Source organism: Lynx rufus, unplaced genomic scaffold, assembly GCF_022079265.1.
Source record: "Lynx rufus isolate CCGP_SWC_20201006 ecotype Redwood Valley unplaced genomic scaffold, mLynRuf1.p SCAF_6, whole genome shotgun sequence".
In the NCBI taxonomy this organism is placed as follows: Eukaryota; Metazoa; Chordata; class Mammalia; order Carnivora; family Felidae; genus Lynx; species Lynx rufus.
In genome coordinates, this window is record NW_025814878.1 from 142639141 (window position 1) to 142659373 (window position 20233).

General features: G+C 44.3%; 3 protein-coding genes across 3 annotated transcripts; 2 read left to right on the forward strand and 1 right to left on the reverse strand.

Annotated features, from left to right (window-relative positions):
* Positions 1–10268: 10268 nt before the first annotated feature.
* LOC124528453 (histone H2B type 1-B-like) lies at positions 10269–12159 on the reverse strand. Its single transcript, XM_047102085.1, has 2 exons — positions 11578–12159; positions 10269–10903 (listed from the first exon to the last, which is right to left on the reverse strand). Exons 1-2 carry the CDS (start codon positions 11952–11954, stop codon positions 10612–10614), a joined length of 669 nt encoding a protein of 222 aa, XP_046958041.1. The 5' UTR covers positions 11955–12159; the 3' UTR covers positions 10269–10611.
* A 165-nt stretch (positions 12160–12324) lies between these two features.
* On the forward strand, positions 12325–12856 carry LOC124528477 (histone H2A type 1-H-like). The gene has a single exon (XM_047102110.1). It carries the CDS (start codon positions 12325–12327, stop codon positions 12715–12717), a length of 393 nt encoding a protein of 130 aa, XP_046958066.1. The 3' UTR covers positions 12718–12856.
* A 788-nt stretch (positions 12857–13644) lies between these two features.
* Positions 13645–14369, forward strand: LOC124528466 (histone H3.1). Its single transcript, XM_047102098.1, has one exon. The coding sequence runs from the start codon at positions 13645–13647 to the stop codon at positions 14053–14055; it is 411 nt and encodes a 136-aa protein (XP_046958054.1). The 3' UTR covers positions 14056–14369.
* The last annotated feature ends 5864 nt before the right edge of the window (positions 14370–20233 follow it).

Below are 20233 nucleotides of genomic sequence, written 5' to 3' on the forward strand. Positions count from 1 at the left end.
CTTTGCTAAGAGCAAAAGGTAATCTTATCTTAACGTTCACCCTACCCCCCAGGATCCTGTAAGTCTACTTTAACATATAAGAATTCCTTTGAAAACTTGCTTTATTTCTACCATCACAAGATACATGTTGGCACTCATACTCCAAGCTTATGGTCCACTGATAAACATCTGAAGGGTCTCATGACCGAGGTTTTACTAAACAGTAATAAATGACCTTTTGCTAACAGCAGTTAGCCTCTCGAGGTCCTGGAAACCCTGCTTCCAAAACTCCTTAGAGACTTATGCTATCCCTAACGCCCTCCCAACCTGAAGGTATATGATCAGTCACCCATCACAACCCCAGTGTAACTCTTTCTGCCCCCGGGTCCTGTCCCCGTGCTTTAATACTACCACCTTTTTACACCAAAGGCGACTCAAGAATTCTTTTTTGCCCATCAGCTCTGGACCCCGCCACCACTCCAAAACTGCATCAAGACCAAGGACTCCAAACTCCTGGTTGGGAAACTCATTGCCCCCATTGCCATTCCCAACTCCTACCTTCTCCATTTTTTCACTTGGCTACAACACTTGGTTGGTTCAGAAAATTCTTCTGTCATCCTCCATATCCATAGCGTACTGCACCCCTCGTGGTTAGAGGGCCGAAACATTGAAACGCAAACACAAGAAGTCTTGGGACCTTTAGGAAATGAGGGAACAAATGCCCCACAACACTGAAATACACAAAAAAGATGATGTATTATAAACGCAGTGTTTATATGACTGCAGTCTTTGCCTGGTCTTAGCGCTCATGTCAAGGAATATAGTAACATCGAGAGACATTGCCGGGAGGAATCTTGGTGTTTTTCCTCTTCTGGTCCAGAAGATAGACCTTGATGGGGCCCAGAGGAAGGTGAACAGTAATTTCAGGAATTTTTGCAGACTCAGCCTGAAGGTCTTCTGAGTCCCAAATAGGATGGTAAAAGGAACATGAACCTATGTGTGAGAAAAATCTACTCATAAGCCAACGGTCAGAGAAGCATCCTTTGATCCAGGGAACCAGGCAGGAGAGTCAAGATGTGCATCTTCCATTTCTTTTTCACCTTCTCTTAAGTCTTCAGACACTTAGGACTCTTTCTCTTGACAATATTCACTCTCCTTTTACTTTTTCATCATTATCTTCAGTGTCAATGACAGCAGTAAACAACAACCACTGGCTCAATGTCTTTGCAAGATGAAGATATAGAAGGTCTCAAATCCTGCCTCAAAGACTTGACACTTTTTGAGAAGAGAAGGACTGTATGTCTGAAGATTAAATAGTACAGGGTATTCTGCCTCCAAAAATGAAGGTGTAAGCAATCAGGAATATGAGAATGGGTGGCAGAGAGGGGTAATCACTGCGAATCAGAAGGGTCAAGAGAGTTCATGAGGGAGGTGAGTATTCAGCATTCAGTCCACACATACTCATTGAATACCGACTAAATGCCAGAGAGTTCCAGGTCCACGGAACATGGCAGTGTCCATGGCAGATGGAAAACTGTACCCTTGTGGTGACGCCCTCCTAGCATGGCGAGGTGCACAATGGGCTAAATGCACAGAAGAGGACAGTGCGGTTTTTAGTGACGAGCGGCATGGAGACAAAGTAGGAAAAGGGCATATCTGAGACACACGGGGATGGTCAGGGAGAGCCTCACCAGGAGGGTATGAGTTCGGGTATGAGTTTCAGGTTTGAGTTCAAACCTGAAAGCGGTGAAGAAGCTAGCCAAGCAGGAAGAGTAAATGTTCCCATAAAAGCCCACGTGCATCCAAAGCCAAGGGAATGTCAGGAGCCGAGGGCCAGAGGTAGGACTGTTCTAATTTCCTGAATAAAGTAGGTCACTTTGGATGGAGGAAGGGGTATGTAGAGTGCTAGGTAAAATAGGAGGCAAGATTAAGGCCTGTTTCAAAACCGCAGAATAGAAGCTGGCGTGCAGACATTCGCAGCATCAGGAATCCATACTCTATCAGATCGGGGATGAGAAGAAGGCTTCCGGTCATCTAGGTGACCCTGCGTCACGCAAGTCAGCAAACACAACACTACAACTGTCTGCAACAGTAGAACAGCTTGATGAAACCCTATCAGCACGTTCTCAAAATTGGCAAATTCTAGGCATTTGACTGAAAAATAACGTGCAGGGCAGATGTTGGGGAGAGAGACGGTGGGGGTAAACGCTTCCACAAAAATGTGAGAGAAAAGTAATTTCCTCAGTAACAACTCTACTGCCTGGAGAGGACACTTTGATGCATATTGTTTTGTATGACAATGAAAGGAAGTAAATGTCTGTTCTTTGCTCGATACAAATAAAAAAAAAGTATAATGTGCCTTAAATACCCTTGAGAAAAACTAGCCGACATTGAGGTTACTGTTGATGAAGTCCAGAACATGCCATCCCAAAATATGCTGCTCTGGCACATTGAGTAGTTTGAGTTAAAAGAAAAGAGCAACAGCAAGGACAGTCTCACTGTCTACCTTCTTTTCCTTAAAGAAGTCCTCCCTCTACCGGAAGCAAAGAGTCATTCTTCTCGCAAAGGACAGGAAGTTGAGGCTCAGAGAAATCTGTGCAAACATCATCTCCCAGTTAACTCCCCTAGTCCCAGCCCCTTCGCCGGTGACATTTTCTTAAGTTACCCTTCTTTGTCCAACACAGTATAGAAGCATTACCTTCTTAGAGCTTCTTTGGATTTTCGTTTTTCTTGTGAAAACTCCCATGTGCATGTAAACAAAAAGTAATAATTATAACTTGTAGGCTTTTATCCCATTAATTTGTCTATGTCAGTTGAATTCCTAGACCGAGTTGGAGACCCTATGAGTGTAGAGACAAGTTGTTCTTCCCCGACAAATGGAAGCATTTGCAAGAGTATGTCCTAGAGTAGACTGTCACTCACCTGAACATGGCAAGAGTTACAGCTGTAAGTGCTTTTAATTCATTAATTTCTTCTGAGGGCCACCTGTTGTTTACATTACACACATTATAGAACACTGGTTACAGACAGGAGGCATAAGGATCCCTCATTTTAAAAAAGAACCTAACAATGACCAGAAATCTTGAAAGAAAGCTCAAGTTGACTTGATCCGGATCTGTACATTGTATTCATCTGACAGAATTCTTATAAAGCCAGTCATCTCCAGTCCTCCAAAAGCCACTTTTTAAAAAGAGAATGATTATATTCAATTTTTTTTTAATCTACTAAGTGTAAATATCTATTTAATACACAGGATGTGTTCTTTGTAGAAATAAGTTTGAAAATAGTAGCTGGAAACCTCTCTTATGTCACATAGAAGCAATGTATAAAAATTTTTCAAAAGCATAAAAACTTCTATTTCTGGACCAAGGTGAAGTAAAACACACTTCTCCCTATTCTTTCTGTGAAGTACAACTAGCAACCTGGGACCTCCCATGTACGTTAAACGTAAGACCGCCTTGGGGCGCCTGGGTGGCGCAGTCGGTTAAGCGTCCGACTTCAGCCAGGTCACGATCTCGCGGTCCGTGAGTTCGAGCCCCGCGTCGGGCTCTGGGCTGATGGCTTGGAGCCTGGAGCCTGTTTCCGATTCTGTGTCTCCCTCTCTCTCTGCCCCTCCCCCGTTCATGCTCTGTCTCTCTCTGTCCCAAAAATAAATAAACGTTGAAAAAAAAAATTAAAAAAAAAACATAAGACCGCCAAAGGGTGTCGAGAAGGTAGGCTGGCTAAGTGACCTTGAAAGTTGAGGAACAAGATATTGTGTGTTCCCTGGGTTTTCTTTTTACCTCATCTATCCTGGGCGTGGTGCTGAAGAAGCTGGCAATCTAGAAATGCCAAGGAAGGCAAACAAACAACAACAATAAAGACACAAAACCAGAAAACCCTGTTATCTCTAGCCAAAAGACCAAAGGTCCACCTAGAAAGTGGAGAACTTAAGAAGTAACTACTCTCCTCCAGCCAAACACCATGGAAAACACCCTGCATCTCCCCTCCACCCCACTCCCCACCTATAAGGTTTCCGTGGAGGCTGACGAGGGAAACAAAGGCAAGAAAAATGTAGCTTAACTTCCATTCCCTTATAGCCTGCAGCCCACTGCTGGATGTCAGACACCTGCAGGTGTAACACCCCTCAAGAAGTTCATGGCTGCCTTGATGCCTTACGGTTTACACTTCCTTAAAAACTAAAAGCAACCTGGTCTGGACAATAGCTGAATGGTCCTGTGAGACCCTGCTTTCAGCATCCAGAAATTCCTTGGAGACTTACGGTGAAACTTGCAAGTGTGTAATCAGTCGCTCCTCCCAACCCCCCCCCCCCCCGCCCCGTGCAGCTCTTCCTGCCCACCGGTCCTGTCCTCGTGCTTTCATAAAGTCGCCTTTTTGTGCTGAAGACATCTCAAGAATCCTTTCTTGGCCGTTTGCTCATGAACCCCACTTCAAACTCCATCAGAGGCCACATGGGGATCCTGGACTTCCACCCTTACTCGGCCACGATGGGGCACTTCTCCCCTCTCGGCATGTTGGAACTATCCACCTAGGATTTTAAAGCAACCATCGTAAAAATACTTCAATGAGCAATGACAGACACACGTGAAACAAGTGAAAGATGGGAAAGCCTCAGCATAGAAATAAAAGAAGAACCCAATTCAAGTTTTAGAACTGAAAAATACAATGCCTGAAGTAACAAGCTCCGTGGATGGGGTCATGGATGGGGTCAACGGCAGAATGGAGAAGATAGGGACAAAACAGTGAATCTTAAGATTGAAAAATAGAAATTGCCCAATTTGAACAATGGAGAGAGAATAGACTGGGGAGAGAAATGAACATCAGAGACATGTAGAACGATGAAAAAGACCTAGCATTCTTGTCTTCAGAGGACCAAGGAGAAAAGAGGGTGGTGTTGGAAAAGTATATTTGAGGAAATAATAACCAAAAATTTCTAAATTTGACAAAAGACATAAACCTACAGATTTAGGAAGCTCCACAAACCCCAAGTGGAATAAACCCAAACACATAATCAAATCTATGAAAATTAAAGACAAAAATATACACACACACAGACACACACACAGCAAGAGAAACAAAACCCATGTAAAAGGGAAAAATGAACTCAAATGGTAGCAGATTTGTCATCAGAAACCACATACCAAAAGGAAGGGTCACATATTTTTAAGAGCTAAAAGGAAAGAACTGATACTGTCCCTCTGAATTTCACGTCCTTGAGAAATTAGCAGGGAAATAAAGTCATTCTTAGGTAAAGTAAAGCATGAGAATTTGCTGCCAGTGTTATCTATCCATAGAAGAATGGCAGAAGGGAGTTTTGGGGGGGAAAAAAGGAGAAACGATATAATATTTTTGGAACATTAACAAGGAAGAACAACAAAAAGAAATATGGGTAAACACAATTCTCTTGAATCTTCTACAGTATGTTTAGAGGCTAAATTTCTAATATTATCTGATGTGGTTCTCAATATATAGAGAGGAAATATTTCAGATAATTATATTATAAACAGGGTAAATGATTTAAAAGGAGAGAAGCTTGGTACAGTTGACCTGGTAACACGTAGATACCAGTGGACTGTGATGTTATGTGTATGTGATACCTAGAGCAACCACTAAAAAACTATCCAAAGACAATAAATGAATCAGAATCAAATTGTCTAAAGAAAATACTCAAGTAGCCCACAGGAAAGCCAGACCTAGAAAACAAAAAGTGGGTAACAGTGAGGGGGAAAACAAACAAACAAACAAACAAACAAAAAAACACCAGAAAACAAAAACTAAAATGGCAAACTCAAGGCCTAACATGTATGGGAGAAAAATTTTTCCTCAACCCTTTTAGGGCTCCTCGCTAGGTCTGATAACGAAACTGCCAAAGATAAATTAGCAAGAGAAAAGCATACACATTTTATTAGAACTTTTACACGTACTTGGGAGCCTTCCTAAAAAAAATGAAAACCTAAAGTGACCAGAGTAGGAAGCTTTTACAATGAAACATCTTTGTAAAGGACTGAAAAGACAAAGGGGTTTGGGCAATGGGTAGTAAATGGTGAAGAAGTAACAAGGTTTGTTCATACAGCTTTCTTGGCCCTAAATTCCCTGTTTCTGGTAATAAGCATGTTTCCCTAATCCTGTCTTTAGGGAAGAGGAGGTCAAAGTGAACTTCTTGCTTTTGCTGTTTTCCCAAACTCCTTTGGCTTAAGATATTCAGGATGTCAAGGTGCCATCTTTTGGGGTAGTAGGTCCTGAACCCCATCAATGTCAATAATTGCACTAAATATATATGATCTAAATGCATCCATTCAAAAACAGAGATTGGATGAGTGGATAAAAATGTGCTGCAAATGTACGCTGTTATAGGGGAGGAAAAATAATTTTCCCTCTACCCTTCTAGGTTGTTGGCTGAGACCCCCCTTATTGTTGGAATAAAAGATTACCAGGAGAAAAACAAACTGAGGTTTAATAACATGTATACCTCCTGTATACAAGGGAGAGATCCAGGAAGTATTGAGTAATGCCCCAAATGGCCCAAGCCACCGCCTTAAATACGATCTCCAGCTAAACACAAAAGATGTTGGGGGTGGGGGTGGGGGGCCAGTTCTGGGAAGTTACCAGGCAAAGCACATTTAACCGGGTATGGTTAAATCTTTGACCAGATTTAAAACTTTAGGCAGATTTAAATCTTTGCCTTCTCCAATGGGTCCCCCTAGTTTTAGTCATCCTTTTCCCAGTACAGAGAGGGAAACACTCTTACAAATGCAGATTTCCCTGGTAAATGTAAACTTCTCTCACAAATGACTAACTTCTACTGGGGTTTCAAAGCTTTTTAAATGTCTGCTATTTAAAGAAATAAAGAATCCACTCAAGGTAATCCTCACACCAAAGAGGTATATTTTAGGGTGGCAAATAATGTCCCCCTTCACTGTCTACAAGGAACTCACTTGAAATAGAACTACACACGCAGGTTGAAATTAAAGGGTAGGAGAAGCGAAACCGTACAAATATCAACGAAAGGAATCAGGATTGCCTCTCCTAATCAGGTAAGTAAACCAGAGCAAAGAAAGTTACCAGAGATAGAAAGGGACATTACAGACCGATAAAAGGGTCAAACTACTAAGAAAGCCATACAATTCTAAATGTATAAGCACCAAATAACAGCCTCGCAAAATACATGAGGCAAAAAATGGTTGAGCCGAGTGGAATAACAGGCAAATCCACAGTTAGAGGTAAACAGGTCAACACCCCTATCAACAACTGATAGAGCGACCAGACAAAAAGTTAGCAAATACATAGACCCCCAACAAATGGCACAGCCACTCATTTTCATCTGTAAACCAGCAATGAAAATGCAGAGATGGACAAACGTTCCCTTCTTCCTTTCTAGGCCCTTTGGCTGGTTTAATAATTATACTGACACCGGGCAGATTAACAGGAGAAAAACAAATGTAATTTCTTGTGCATGAGAGCCCCACAAAGACAGGAGACTCAAATGATGAGGGGGTGTGGGGCAAGCTGAGGGCAAAGTACAGGCTAACAGCACCCCTCTGCCCCCACACCCCCCACCCCAGGTGGGATATGTGTGATATTCCTCGGACACTCCTGGCCACCCAAGAACAGGGGAAAGGAAAGAAAGCAGATGGTTGACTCGTGGAGGTCACAGTCCTGCGGGACAGGAGTCTCCTTCAGTTTATGGAGAGCTTACTTAGTAAACTGCAAGAAAAAGGCAATCTTATCCACAGCCTAATCCCCAGACACCTATAGGCTCCACTTCCTGGAGCCCTAATATCACCCTCATCAAGATGGAAGGGGGTTTAAGTGCTTGCCATGGTGATGGGGGAAACTAAGGCAAATGAAAAATTAAATTTCCTTACTGTCTACACCCCATTGACAAGCCCTTGAAACCGGCAGAGTGACCTCCCTCTGGGAGCTCAGCTGCCTTGATGGTGACACTTTGCTGGGGGGCAAAAGGGAGTCTTGGCTTAACATTACCCCGCCCCCTCAAGATCCTGTAAGTCTCCTGAAACACATAAAAACTCCTTTGCAAACCTCCTTTATCTTTAACCCCCAGGTATATGTTGGCAATTATATTCTCAGCTTATGGGCCCTGATATACATCTGAAGGTCTCATGACTGAGGTTTCACTAAACGGTAATAAATGACATTTTTCTAACAACAGCTACTCCCTCAAGGTCCTAGAAACTTTGCTTCCAAAATTCCTTGGAGATACACTCTACCCCTAACCCCGCCCTGCCCCAGCCTGAGGGTATATAATCAGTCACTCTTCACAGCCCCAGGGCAGCTCTATCTGCCTACCCGTCCTGTCCCCCCCCCCCCCCGCTTTAATAAAATCACCGTTTTGCACCAAAAAGGTCTTCAAGAATTCTTGCTTGGCCGTTGGCTCCGAACCCCCCTTCCCCCTTCACTCCAAAACGTCCTCACAAAGGCCCTGAGGCACTTGAGGCTTGTAGGCCATCCTGAGCTAAGAAATGGGATAGGGGCCTGGGGCTTCAAAGGGGAGGGGGCAATTCACAGAAAGGTAAGGGTAGATGTTTGGTTAATCAGATGTTTGCTCTGCCAGGCAGAAAAACCTTTCACATTAAAAAAAAAAAAAAAAAAAACAGGTATGCCTGACAATAGCTCTCCTTCTGGTACTGTTAGAGTAGGCAGTTAGTTACATTGCAACAGGATGCCTGGAGGTCAGCAACGAGAAAGTCATGGCCAGCTATCTGGAAAGTGAGAGGCCCGTCACACCAGACAGGTCCAAAATGGCGGCACTGTGACAGAAAGCCCCTGAGCAAATTAGGAAAAAAAGGCCTGAAACCCCAATTTTCATCCCTAGTGAACATCCTAGTTAACACCTAGGATAAAAGAAAGAAACCCGAACCCCAGGGAGGCAGCTGGCTGTCTCTCTGGAGCTTTCTCCTTCTCCTATCTCAAGAGTGTACTTTTCACTTCCACAAACTCTCCCACTTGTGTCCCTCGTCCGCTGTGTTCTGTGTCTGTCTTTGGATTCTTTCTCCTGACGAGACCAATAACCTTGGGCGACTCCTTTGGGACTGGCTCAGTCGAGGCCTCAGAGCCCGAGTTTTCCCAGTTTACCCGGCAACAAGATCTCTATTAATTTAAAAGGATAACAGAAGGTATGCTCTCACTTGTATGACATTTATACACCTGTCCATATAGACTTGCACAAAGTAAAACTTCCGGAAGATTGAGGGCAAAAATGTCCCGGATAATGGAATTACAGTAGATTTTTATTTGTCTATTTGAAATTATTTTGAATGGTTGATGGGCAGACAGAGGGGGTTGGGAGACCTTTCATTTGGAGGGAGGCTGAGAATTTGGAAAAGAGAAGAAAGGTCCACAAACAGATAACAGGGGGTCCAGAAAGTGTTTCTCCCCTACAAATTCAGCTCTTCCTGTCTCCAGGTCACCTTTGTTGGACCAGAAGGTAGGAAGAACTTTCCATGACTGAAAGGAGAATCAGGAAGGTAAGAGAGGTTATTTTTTGCTCGTTTGCTTTGTTACTCAGAGACTGCCTCTCTGAAGAAAATGTGGGTGTCTTATTAAGCAAGGGGGTGTATAAACCCTTCTAGAATTTAACTTTGATGGCTTGACTGCTGGCCTTGCTGTGTCCAAAGTTGGTGCTTTATCAGATACAACTGGGGAGATTTTATAAAAAAAAATTTTTTCTGGTTTCTCCGCACTCCCACTATAGATCTGGGGTCCTACCACAGGGTCCGGGCATCGATTTTTTAAAAAATCCTTGTTCACTTGTTACAGATCAGCCAAGTATCCAGGAGAGATGGCAAAAGGGCCTAGGTCTGAGTTTAGGAGGCTTGGGGTTTAGTTTGAACTCCTCAGTTAAGGGTAAAGTTTTAGGTAAAGCATCAAATATCAGGAAGGAAGGGAAGCAGGAGGGAGAGGAGGAGAGAGAGAAGAAAGGGACCAAAGGAAGCAGGCAGGCAAAAGTTTTGAAGGACAAGATGGGGAGAAAATAATCTGATCATTTTGAAAAGATCATTTTGAAAAGGATAGGAAATAATATTACCATCCAGATCTCACCTCTCCAGGGGAAGAACATAAGTGTCAGTGATTCTTAAACTGTAGCCGGAGTTTGATAATTAGAAAAAGAAAAAAAAAAAACAAAACACAAAAGGAAACAAAAAGGAAAGGAAAGGAAAGGAAAGGAAAGGAAAGGAAGAGAAAAGAGAAGAGAAGAAAAGAAAAGAAAAGAGAAGAAACAGAAAGAAACGAAACAAAAAGAAGAGAAAAGAAGAGAAAAGAAAAAGGGCCTGGGAGGGGTGAAGGGAGATGTCTTTTTATAAGAATGAATTTTAAAGACAGGGGTCTTTTCACAGCTATATGTTGCCTCTGCTGAGACAGTAAATACACAGCAGTCTACTGACGTGGTATCTGGAAAAAGAGAATTTAAATTTAACTTTTCATTTTAAAGGGGTCCTTAAAAAAAAAAAGAAATTAAAGAAATCCTACTTCAAATTTGACTTCTTCATCCAAAGGACACTGTTGTAGATCGCCCTTACGTAAAGTGTTCGTAAACCGATGAAAAATATTCTTTCCCTCCCCTTTTCACAGGCAGTCAACAGCTCAGTCCTACCCAATCTGACACCGCCCCCCTCAAACCGGGACCCAGACCTGCCCAAATATCTCCTCTTCCTCCACCAAGATCATTACTGTCTTTTGAGCATCATTTTTGGAGTCCCAGTTTTTTGAAAAAGGTTTACTAAGAACAACCCGCATACCAGCCTCTGCGGGGCCCTCCCGGCCAGCCAACGAGGGGCCGCGAAGGGGAAGCGCGGGAAATTCAAACTCTTTGTCCTTCCTAGAGCTGCAGGGCCGTGCTTCCCGCCCTTCTGGTGGCATTCCGGAGAAACCAGTGACACAGGAAATAGGAGCCCGGGTTTCCGACCTGCAAGAAAACTGAAACGGCTTTAGATCGGCCGTTGCCATCGGTAAACAATTCTAACGCGAAACTAGAGTAATTTCATTTAATGTGTGCGCAGAGAGCTTGAGGTATACCCCATGGATACCCACGGGAACCACGGGCGACTCCGCTGTTTACCTAATGCTTTAGGTCCTGGGGAGTTGAGGCTCCGGGAATACGTGCGCCTACCGGCTCTTTCTAGTACCTGGACCTCTCCTCCTCCCAATAGGGCAGCATGGAATAGTAATCCACGGAGGGTCCCTATTTTGAAATGCTGTAGTCACTTCTTTACCTAGCAGGGAAACTCCCGTCTCCTTTAGAAACGTGCAGACACAGGGAAAGGAGTGAGCGCTTCCAAGTATTCCGAGTTTGGGGGAAAACGAAACGTGGGCTGAAAAAAACCTTACAGGTGGAGTGGTGCTTTGCAGCACAGCCATTGCGCCACAGTTTATTTCGCTGAGAGCCTAGTTAGTGACCATCCAAACGCATGCTTGGCTCTAAAAATGCCCCTACGGATCACCATTTCAGTGGATTCCTTAAGACTGTAGCCCAAGCTTGCAATTGCTCAGCCACGGAACGGCAGTTATAGCTCTCCTTTGATAAAGTGGGTGGCTCTGAAAAGAGCCTTTGGGTTGGATCGTGCCTCCAAACACACTCACTTGGAGCTGGTGTACTTGGTGACGGCCTTGGTGCCCTCGGACACGGCGTGCTTGGCCAGCTCCCCGGGCAGCAGCAAGCGCACGGCCGTCTGGATCTCCCGGGACGTGATGGTCGAGCGCTTGTTGTAATGCGCCAGGCGCGACGCCTCGCCCGCGATGCGCTCGAAGATGTCGTTGACGAACGAGTTCATGATACCCATGGCCTTGGACGAGATGCCGGTGTCGGGGTGCACCTGCTTCAGTACCTTGTACACGTAGATGGAATAGCTCTCCTTGCGGCTGCGCTTGCGCTTCTTGCCATCCTTCTTCTGCGCCTTAGTGATGGCTTTCTTGGAGCCCTTCTTCGGGGCAGGAGCAGATTTGGAGGGCTCAGGCATGGTTTTTTTCTAAGAGCTGTAGAAACGCTAATCGCACTCACCACAACAAAGGTTAGTGTTGTGAGGGGTCCAGAGCCCATTCTTTTATAGTTCTTCAATGCAAATGAAGGTTCAAGAATTTTCACTTCTGATTGGATAAAAGCAGAACACTTTCATCAAGGGGAGGGGTTTATGCAAATGAGGGATACATAGTTTCTCTTCCTATTGGATACACAGGCAAACATACTTTGACCAATGGGAAGGCGTATTGGCTCATCCCCGCTCTGCCTATAAAAGAACTTTTTTTTTTTTTTTTTTTATTTCCCTGAGCTGCCAAGTTCGTCTCTTTGTATTTCGCGGAGCTTTAGCTGGTGAATTAGTCTCCCTTGATATGTCTGGACGCGGTAAACAGGGTGGCAAGGCTCGCGCCAAGGCCAAGACGCGCTCGTCGCGGGCCGGGCTGCAGTTCCCGGTGGGCCGCGTGCACCGGCTGCTCCGCAAGGGCAACTACGCCGAGCGGGTGGGGGCCGGCGCGCCGGTGTACCTGGCGGCCGTGCTGGAGTACCTGACGGCCGAGATCCTGGAGCTGGCGGGCAACGCGGCCCGCGACAACAAGAAGACGCGCATCATCCCGCGCCACCTGCAGCTGGCCATCCGCAACGACGAGGAGCTCAACAAGCTGCTGGGCCGCGTGACCATCGCGCAGGGCGGCGTCCTGCCCAACATCCAGGCCGTGCTGCTGCCCAAGAAGACCGAGAGCCACCACAAGGCTAAGAGCAAGTGAAGTCTAGCCCAGAACACCACGGATCTTCCGCTTTTCTACAGCTAATCAAAGGCTCTTTTCAGAGCCATCCATATTTTCACATGAAAGGCTAGTAACCAGCCTGTTACGTTGGTAGAATCAGTCCTGAATCTGTAAAAGACAAGGTAACGTCAAAACCTTGTTCAAAAAACAAAACAAAAAACCCCCACTCAACTTTATATGCCGGATGGAACTGACCTACAAAAAATAAGGGGCTCAAATGTAAGCATAACAAGCAGAATGGAAATTTGCGTTTGGCCAATAAAGTCGCGCGGGATTTTCAAATTTTCAATTTAAGGAAAACCCATCGTATCAAACTAAGTCCGAGGTCATTTGTTGCTGTCCAGTGTAGTGTGAATCTAGCATTACCAGACCAAGTGCTTTACATGCTATCTTCCAGGTCCATTCAGGGACCCTGCCATGTAGTTTCACACAAGAAACTGTATTAAGGGAGGTATAATGACCAAAGACCTAGGAAGTGGCAGTCCAAGAGACCCGAGGTTTACTTAAAAATAACTAATCCAGCCGTCTAGGGGAGAAGGAGACAAGACAATCGCACTCAGAGAAGTGTGCAGCCCAGCAGGTTGGTGACATTCGAGCCTGTCAGGAATTGAGAATCTCAGGTCCCACTTAGGTTTACTGAACCAAAAGTTACGTTTCGCATGGTGAAATCCTCGCTTTTCACGCTGTACTCAGTGAAAGGATAAAACAGAACCTGGACGCTGAAAAGAGGGGTGAGGTGGCGTGATTCATCCAATCAGGCTCTCCAGTAATTAATCTACCCTTCGACCAATGGTTTTATCGCGCGGTTCTTTTGAAAATGACAGGACCAATCAGAATGCTTCTTACTGTATATAAGGGGAACTTCGCCCTTGCCCATCAGGTTCTGTGTGTTCTTAGTTGTTTCAGATGGCTCGCACGAAGCAGACGGCGCGCAAGTCGACGGGCGGCAAGGCCCCGCGCAAGCAGCTGGCCACCAAGGCGGCCCGCAAGAGCGCGCCGGCCACCGGCGGCGTCAAGAAGCCGCACCGCTACCGGCCCGGCACGGTGGCCCTGCGCGAGATCCGCCGCTACCAGAAGTCCACCGAGCTGCTCATCCGCAAGCTGCCGTTCCAGCGGCTGGTGCGCGAGATCGCGCAGGACTTCAAGACCGACCTGCGCTTCCAGAGCTCGGCCGTGATGGCGCTGCAGGAGGCGTGCGAGGCCTACCTGGTGGGGCTCTTCGAGGACACCAACCTGTGCGCCATCCACGCCAAGCGCGTCACCATCATGCCCAAGGACATCCAGCTGGCGCGTCGCATCCGCGGGGAGCGGGCGTAATGCCGGCTTCTGGTTGAAAAAGGCTCTTTTCAGAGCCACCCACACTTTCTCTTAGAAGTACCTGTAACCTTTAATTGCTTGGCGTAATTGAACCGCTATGGAAAGTCTTTTACGGATGTTTTTCATGTTCGGTATCTGAGCGTTGCATATCCCTTTCTCCCAGTCCGTTCTATTAGGTGATTTATCATTGGAGTGGCGGCTTGTTGAATATAGATCTAGTTATTCACAACTTAGATCAGTTTGACGTGCATACAAGAAATTGAGGACAAAGTAAGTTTTTAATTGGCTTTGAGTTCTCCAGGGAGTTGTTTAATGTTTATTTTTGAGAGACCGGGCGAGTGGTGGGGAGGCAGAGGGACACCCCAGAATGAAACCGGCTCCTCCTGGCTCCGAGCTGTCAGCACAGGGCCTGCCGGGGCCCGAACTCGAGAACCCGGAGATCCTGACCTGGGCGGAAGTCGGAGCTTAACCGACAGAACCACCCAGGCGCCCCCTCCAGGGCGTCTCATTTGTAGTGCAATTCTCTGGAGAGCTTCCACGGATTCATTGTTACCTGGTTGGGCTTTAATAAAAGAGAACATTTAGTTATGAGTTTGTAGGAGCTCCTGACCATCTCCTGTAATTCCTGCCCTTGGTCCACTTAGCATAATAGAAGTTAATCTAATAGCATGATCAGTATCCATCCACTTAAGTGTTAACTTCCTTGTTAATTTCCTAAGTTTAAAAGTATAATGAGGGGCGCCTGGGTGGCGCAGTCGGTTAAGCGTCCGACTTCAGCCAGGTCACGATCTCGAGGTCCGGGAGTTCGAGCCCCGCGTCAGGCTCTGGGCTGATGGCTCGGAGCCTGGAGCCTGTTTCCGATTCTGTGTCTCCCTCTCTCTCTGCCCCTCCCCCGTTCATGCTCTGTCTCTCTCTGTCCCAAAAATAAATAAAAAACGTTGAAAAAAAAATTAAAAAAAAAAAGTATAATGAACTGATGCTAGTTAAGCTTTTTCTGAGGCCTAAAATTTACACAACTTGGCAACTCTTAATTACAATTCAAAATTTCAAATACAAAACTAGACAGTGAATATTAATTTATAATGGAAAGATGAGCCAAATTCCAATTTTGCAAAAATAAAACCATAGCCATCACAAAGTTCAGAAGAATAGCACATTTTATTAACTCTCGAATACAACCTTATCATGCTTATTTTCCTGTTTTTTGACCGCATACTCCGACTTCATCTTCACTCGAAAGTTATTTTGTACTATTTTCTATATAGACAATAGGAAGAGAATTCAGTATTTCCTCCAGCACGATTGATCACAAACTGTTTTGTTCTCCTGATCGCTTCGTACTTTCAGCTTCAAAGCACATTATTGGTAACGTCATGTGTAAGACTGTTTGCAAATTTAGAAAATCCTGTCAAGCTTCTTGCATACGTGAGTTGTAAAATTTAGAGGATTTCTTCATGGACTAGCTTCCCGTTCTGTACATTTCAAATCTTAACGCGTCTGTACTATACATTCACTGCCAGCGCGTTTGCTGCGAAAATGTAGATGTCATATAATGACAGGAGTCCGACATCTTCTTGTCTGTAATCCAGCTGTTTGTCCATGAACAGGAGAAAACTCCTTGACACCATTCTTACTTCAGATTGGCTAGAACTGAACTATATATGAGCACATCTGCAAATCGCACTTCTCATCTCATTAACCCTTACCCAAATACATTCAACTCCATTTTCTCTTACCCAAATCCAGATTTGTTCTTCAGTATCTCACCATAATCAGACAAAAGGTGAACTGTAATGAAAGGGAAGATTAACTTCCAATAGACAACAAGTCTAACCGGCTGTGAAGAAAATATTTTAACATTGAAATTTTGCAAAAAAATGAGACCCAGTGAACACAGTCCCAAGAGCCCCTCTCAGGCCTTTGCGCCTAATATTTGAGTTTCATTAGCTTCTGGGTAAACCTGCTTCTGATCACTGGCTACGTTTTTCTAACTTATATACGGCTTTCCCATGCCCTCCTACCACTCTGTTCTAACATCTCAGCCTAGCACCCTAGGAGTTGAGAATCACTGGTTTGGGATGACTCTAGGTCTCTGGGAAAGAGCTTTGCTTTGCATGATGCTTTGAACTGTGGTACCATTCTCAGAGTTACCAGAAGAACAAAAGTTAGTGGGGAGGAGATAAAGTCAATTCTGAGCAGTTTGAACATTTTCAGTATCGCGGTGAGTTCCCTGGGACAATATTGCAGGACGGTATTGATCTAGCCTGGGCTAGATCATCTTCCTTTAGAGAAGGTTCCATGGAAGAGGTCCCCACATTTTCGTTGGAGTCTGTCTCCTAGTTCTCCATGGGTCAAGTAGCACATGAACCGATTGGCCTGCATTATTATAGAACATTCTTAATACAACCCTGAAAATCAGGTTCTCTCACTGTCTCCATTTTATAGAGGAAGAACGTTAGCCCAAGAGAGTTTACTTTAATTGGCCAGATTCATAATAGATAGCATTGACAAGCAACCTCACACCAAACCCACACACTAAACATCTTCGGACCAATAAGACTTCCTGGAAATGGATTGTTAGACCCAGTTCCTCCTCAAGGCTCACTCGGACTCACAGATTAGTGGATGGGTGGGAAATGCAGTGGCCTGGCCTGGGCTATGTTCTGTTATCAGAGTCCTCTGGTCAGTGGCCTAGTACGAGGGGAAATGCATACGATGCATAGAAGAAACATCACCTTTCAGGGATGCTCTCTGGGCTTCAGGACCAGCTCAGAATAATCATTTCCTTGGAAACATCTGGATTCTACTACAGAGCAGGTATTTGCTTGTGTTTTCATCACAGTATTTAGTTACTGTGGAACTATATCATCCAAGATAGTAGCCACTAGCCATATATGGCTATGAAGCACTTGAAATGTGGCTGGTCCAAACCGAGATGAGCTTTACGTGTAAAATACGTACCAGGTTTCAAAGAGTTGTCTGAAAAATAGAATTAAAAAAAAAAATCTCAGTATTTTTTATATTAGATAACTTGTTACAATAATATTTCTATAATAGTGAGTTAAAGTACTATCAAAATAGATTTTTCTTGTTCCTTTTCGCTTTTTGAAATGTGGCTACTAGAAAATTTCAAATAATCTATGTGACTCCTATTGTATTTCTGAGGAAACGCACTACTCTGCAGAGGGTAATGACACCGGCTCACTGAGCAGAAACTAGCTAGCTATGTTCTTAATATCACCAGTCCTCCGTAATCATGACACCTCCCTCAGAGTGCTGTGATAAGAAGGTGTTTGAAAAGAAATGGAGGGGCGCCTGGGTGGCTCAGTCGGTTAAACGTCTGACTTCGGCTCAGGTCATGATCTCAAGGTTGGTGGGTTTGAGCCCCGCATCGGGCTCTTGTGCTGACAGCTCGGAGTCTGGAGCCTCCTTCGGATTCAGTGTCTCCCTCTCTCTGCCCTCCCCCCTGCTTGCACTCTGTTTCTCTCTGTCTCAAAAATACTAAGAAAACATTACAAAAAGAAAAGCAATGGAGACTTCTCCCCGACAATGCTTGGCACGTTGTAAATTAGAACTCAGGAATTGCTAGCTCTCAACAGCAGTGTTGTTCCCACTATACCCTAAATCCCAGCTCTACTCTGAAACCCTCTAATGATGTCACCTTGCCTTTTACTGGACCAACTGTTCATCTCGGGCCTGGATTTCAACCCAAAGTTACTCTCTACATTTCCCTTAGCGTAGAATCACCTAGAAATTTGCCTACGAGAAGTAATAGGATATTTAATTTTTCAGCCACGAGACCACTTGTATATGCGCAGATAAATTTTAAAAGGTGGGTATAATGCATTAAAATAACCTGTAATTTCTTTTCTTCTTTTCTTTTTAACGTTTATTTATTTTTGAGACAGAGAGAGACAGAGCATGAACAGGGGAGGGGCAGAGAGAGAGGGAGACACAGAATCTGAAACAGGCTTCAGGCTCTGAGCTGTCAGCACAGAGCCCGACGTGGGGCTCGAACTCACGGACCGTGAGATCATGACCTGAGCCGAAGTCGGATGCTTAACCGACCAAGCCACCCAGGCGCCCCTAACCTGTAATTTCTGAGTTACACTTCTATCGTACGTGGACATGAGATCATGAATTTTCATGTTGAATTATCAATCAGCAATTTAGTTGATGCGGTAATCATTGCCAAGTTTAGGTAGTCAGCCATGTTTGGGCAATTATTTGAATATATTATTGCCGTTGTCAATATTATTTTATAATAATAAGTAGATTCTTGAAAATGATAAGATTAATAATGTCAAAATAAAATATAGACTTCATAAACTAAAAATCAAGACAAGGACCTTTTTCTTAAAGCAGCCAATGTAGAGTCTAATGAATGGCTTACAGTATTAGACCTAAGCCAGTCAACTTTGTGGACACCCGTGAGGGAATGGGCCAAAATCAAGGAAACATATTGTTGAAGGTCTTATCGAAAGTCTAGGCAAAATTAGAGGTTTTTACGATAACTTTTAGCTCTCTGTGAGTGAACTCTCCCGTCACCCTTGCTAGAGAAGGGCAAATATTTGTTTTTGAGGAATACATTTCATTTGAATAGTAAAAGGGTGCCCTTTACCTATGCAAATATGTTTGCAGGAGACATTCAATGTTAGGATCCATTGTAAGTATATGAACCTAAAAAGTGTGTGGACTTGAAAGCATGAATACTTAGCACAAGTACTTATAGTACTTAGCACAAGTACTGTGATTAAATTTAAGTGTCTTAATTGGGTCTCCTGGTTGCTGCAACTTGACCCAACCTGAGCCAAGGGAGGCTCCTGCCCCAGTGACAGGAGTACGGATGGCTCAGAGGACCCAGAATCTCCACGTTAGGAACCCAGAGAACGAAGCTCTATGCATCTCTCCTCTGTGCTCTGCCCTTGGCTCCATTCGGCATTTTTGATTCATCAGACCTTCCGGTGTCTCCTACAGACGACACCTCCCAGCCCCTGACATCAGGTCACCTCAATTTCTGCAACTCAGTTCCAGTTTTTGAACAGAGAATTTTTGATTGGGTCATATTGGCCCAATGACTTTTGGACCGGTCAACCCCCTTTAAGGTCAAAAGTTTAGGTCCACGGAGGACAGCGTATATGAAGACCCACTGATATGAAAGTTTTAAACCAAGGATGAGGCTAGAGAAGAGCAGGATATTTGGGACCAGAGGGCATTCTAGAGTTTATTGTCCATAAGGCTGCCATGAGCCACGTACAGTTGAGTGAGTTCTTGAAATAGCCACGTAGGAACTGAGATGTGCTGTTTGTGTAAAATACATGGAGATTCCAAAGACATAATGCGAGGAACAAAAAAGAATGTAAAATCTCTCATAAATATTTTTACATTGATTTTGTGCTGAGCAAGAATATTTTGGACATGTTAGTTTAAATAAATTATGTGGGTTTTTTTTAATATTTCTTTTTGAGTGTGTGTGTGAGAGAGAGAGAGAAAGAGGGGGGGGGAGCAGCAGAGAGAGAGGGAGACAGAGGATCTGAAGAGCCTGATGTGGGGCTCAAACTCACAGACCAGAGATGATGACCCCAGCGGAAGTCAGATGGTTAACGGACTGAGCCATTCAGGTGCCCCTAAATTATGTTATTAAAACTGATTCACCTGTTTCTTTCTTCCTTACTTAATTTGGCTATAGACAGGACTGTTCTAGAGGTTGTTCATTCACTAGGCATAGATCCCTTCCATTACTGGATATCTTCAGTGTGCCACGCCCCAAAGGAATCAAAAATCTCATAGGTTGTCATTTTCAACAGCAACAAAGATGACAAGATATCTGGGAATAAAGGGTAATATATAACATGAAGATCTGTCTGCAGAAAATTTGAAACATTCTCCACAGGTACAAAATATTGGGGGGTGGGGAAGGGATGTGAAAACATAAAATGTTCTTGAACAGGAAAACTCATCCTCTCCCCAAATTAATTTGTAAATTTCACATCATCCCAATAAAACTACGAGGATATTGAGGTTGTGTGTGTGTGTGTGTGTGTGTGTGTGTGTGTTTATGTGTAATGGAGGGGTGAAGAGGTGAGGTGGGAGGGAGGAAGCATCTTAAAGTGCATTTCGAAAAACAAAATAAATAAACAAAAACTAGAATAACCAGGAAATTCTGGAAAAAAAAAAA

What these genes read in the sequence shown, in the direction of transcription:
- LOC124528453 (XM_047102085.1), bottom strand. Translation starts at nt 11,954, where the DNA reads ATGCCTGAGCCCTCCAAATCTGCTCCTGCCCCGAAGAAGGGCTCCAAG. An exon ending in ACCAAGTACACCAGCTCCAA is followed by an intron (nt 10,904 to 11,577) that starts GTGAGTGTGTTT and finishes GTTTTCTTGCAG; the next exon opens with GTCGGAAACCCGGGCTCCTA.
- LOC124528477 (XM_047102110.1), top strand. Translation starts at nt 12,325, where the DNA reads ATGTCTGGACGCGGTAAACAGGGTGGCAAGGCTCGCGCCAAGGCCAAG.
- LOC124528466 (XM_047102098.1), top strand. Translation starts at nt 13,645, where the DNA reads ATGGCTCGCACGAAGCAGACGGCGCGCAAGTCGACGGGCGGCAAGGCC.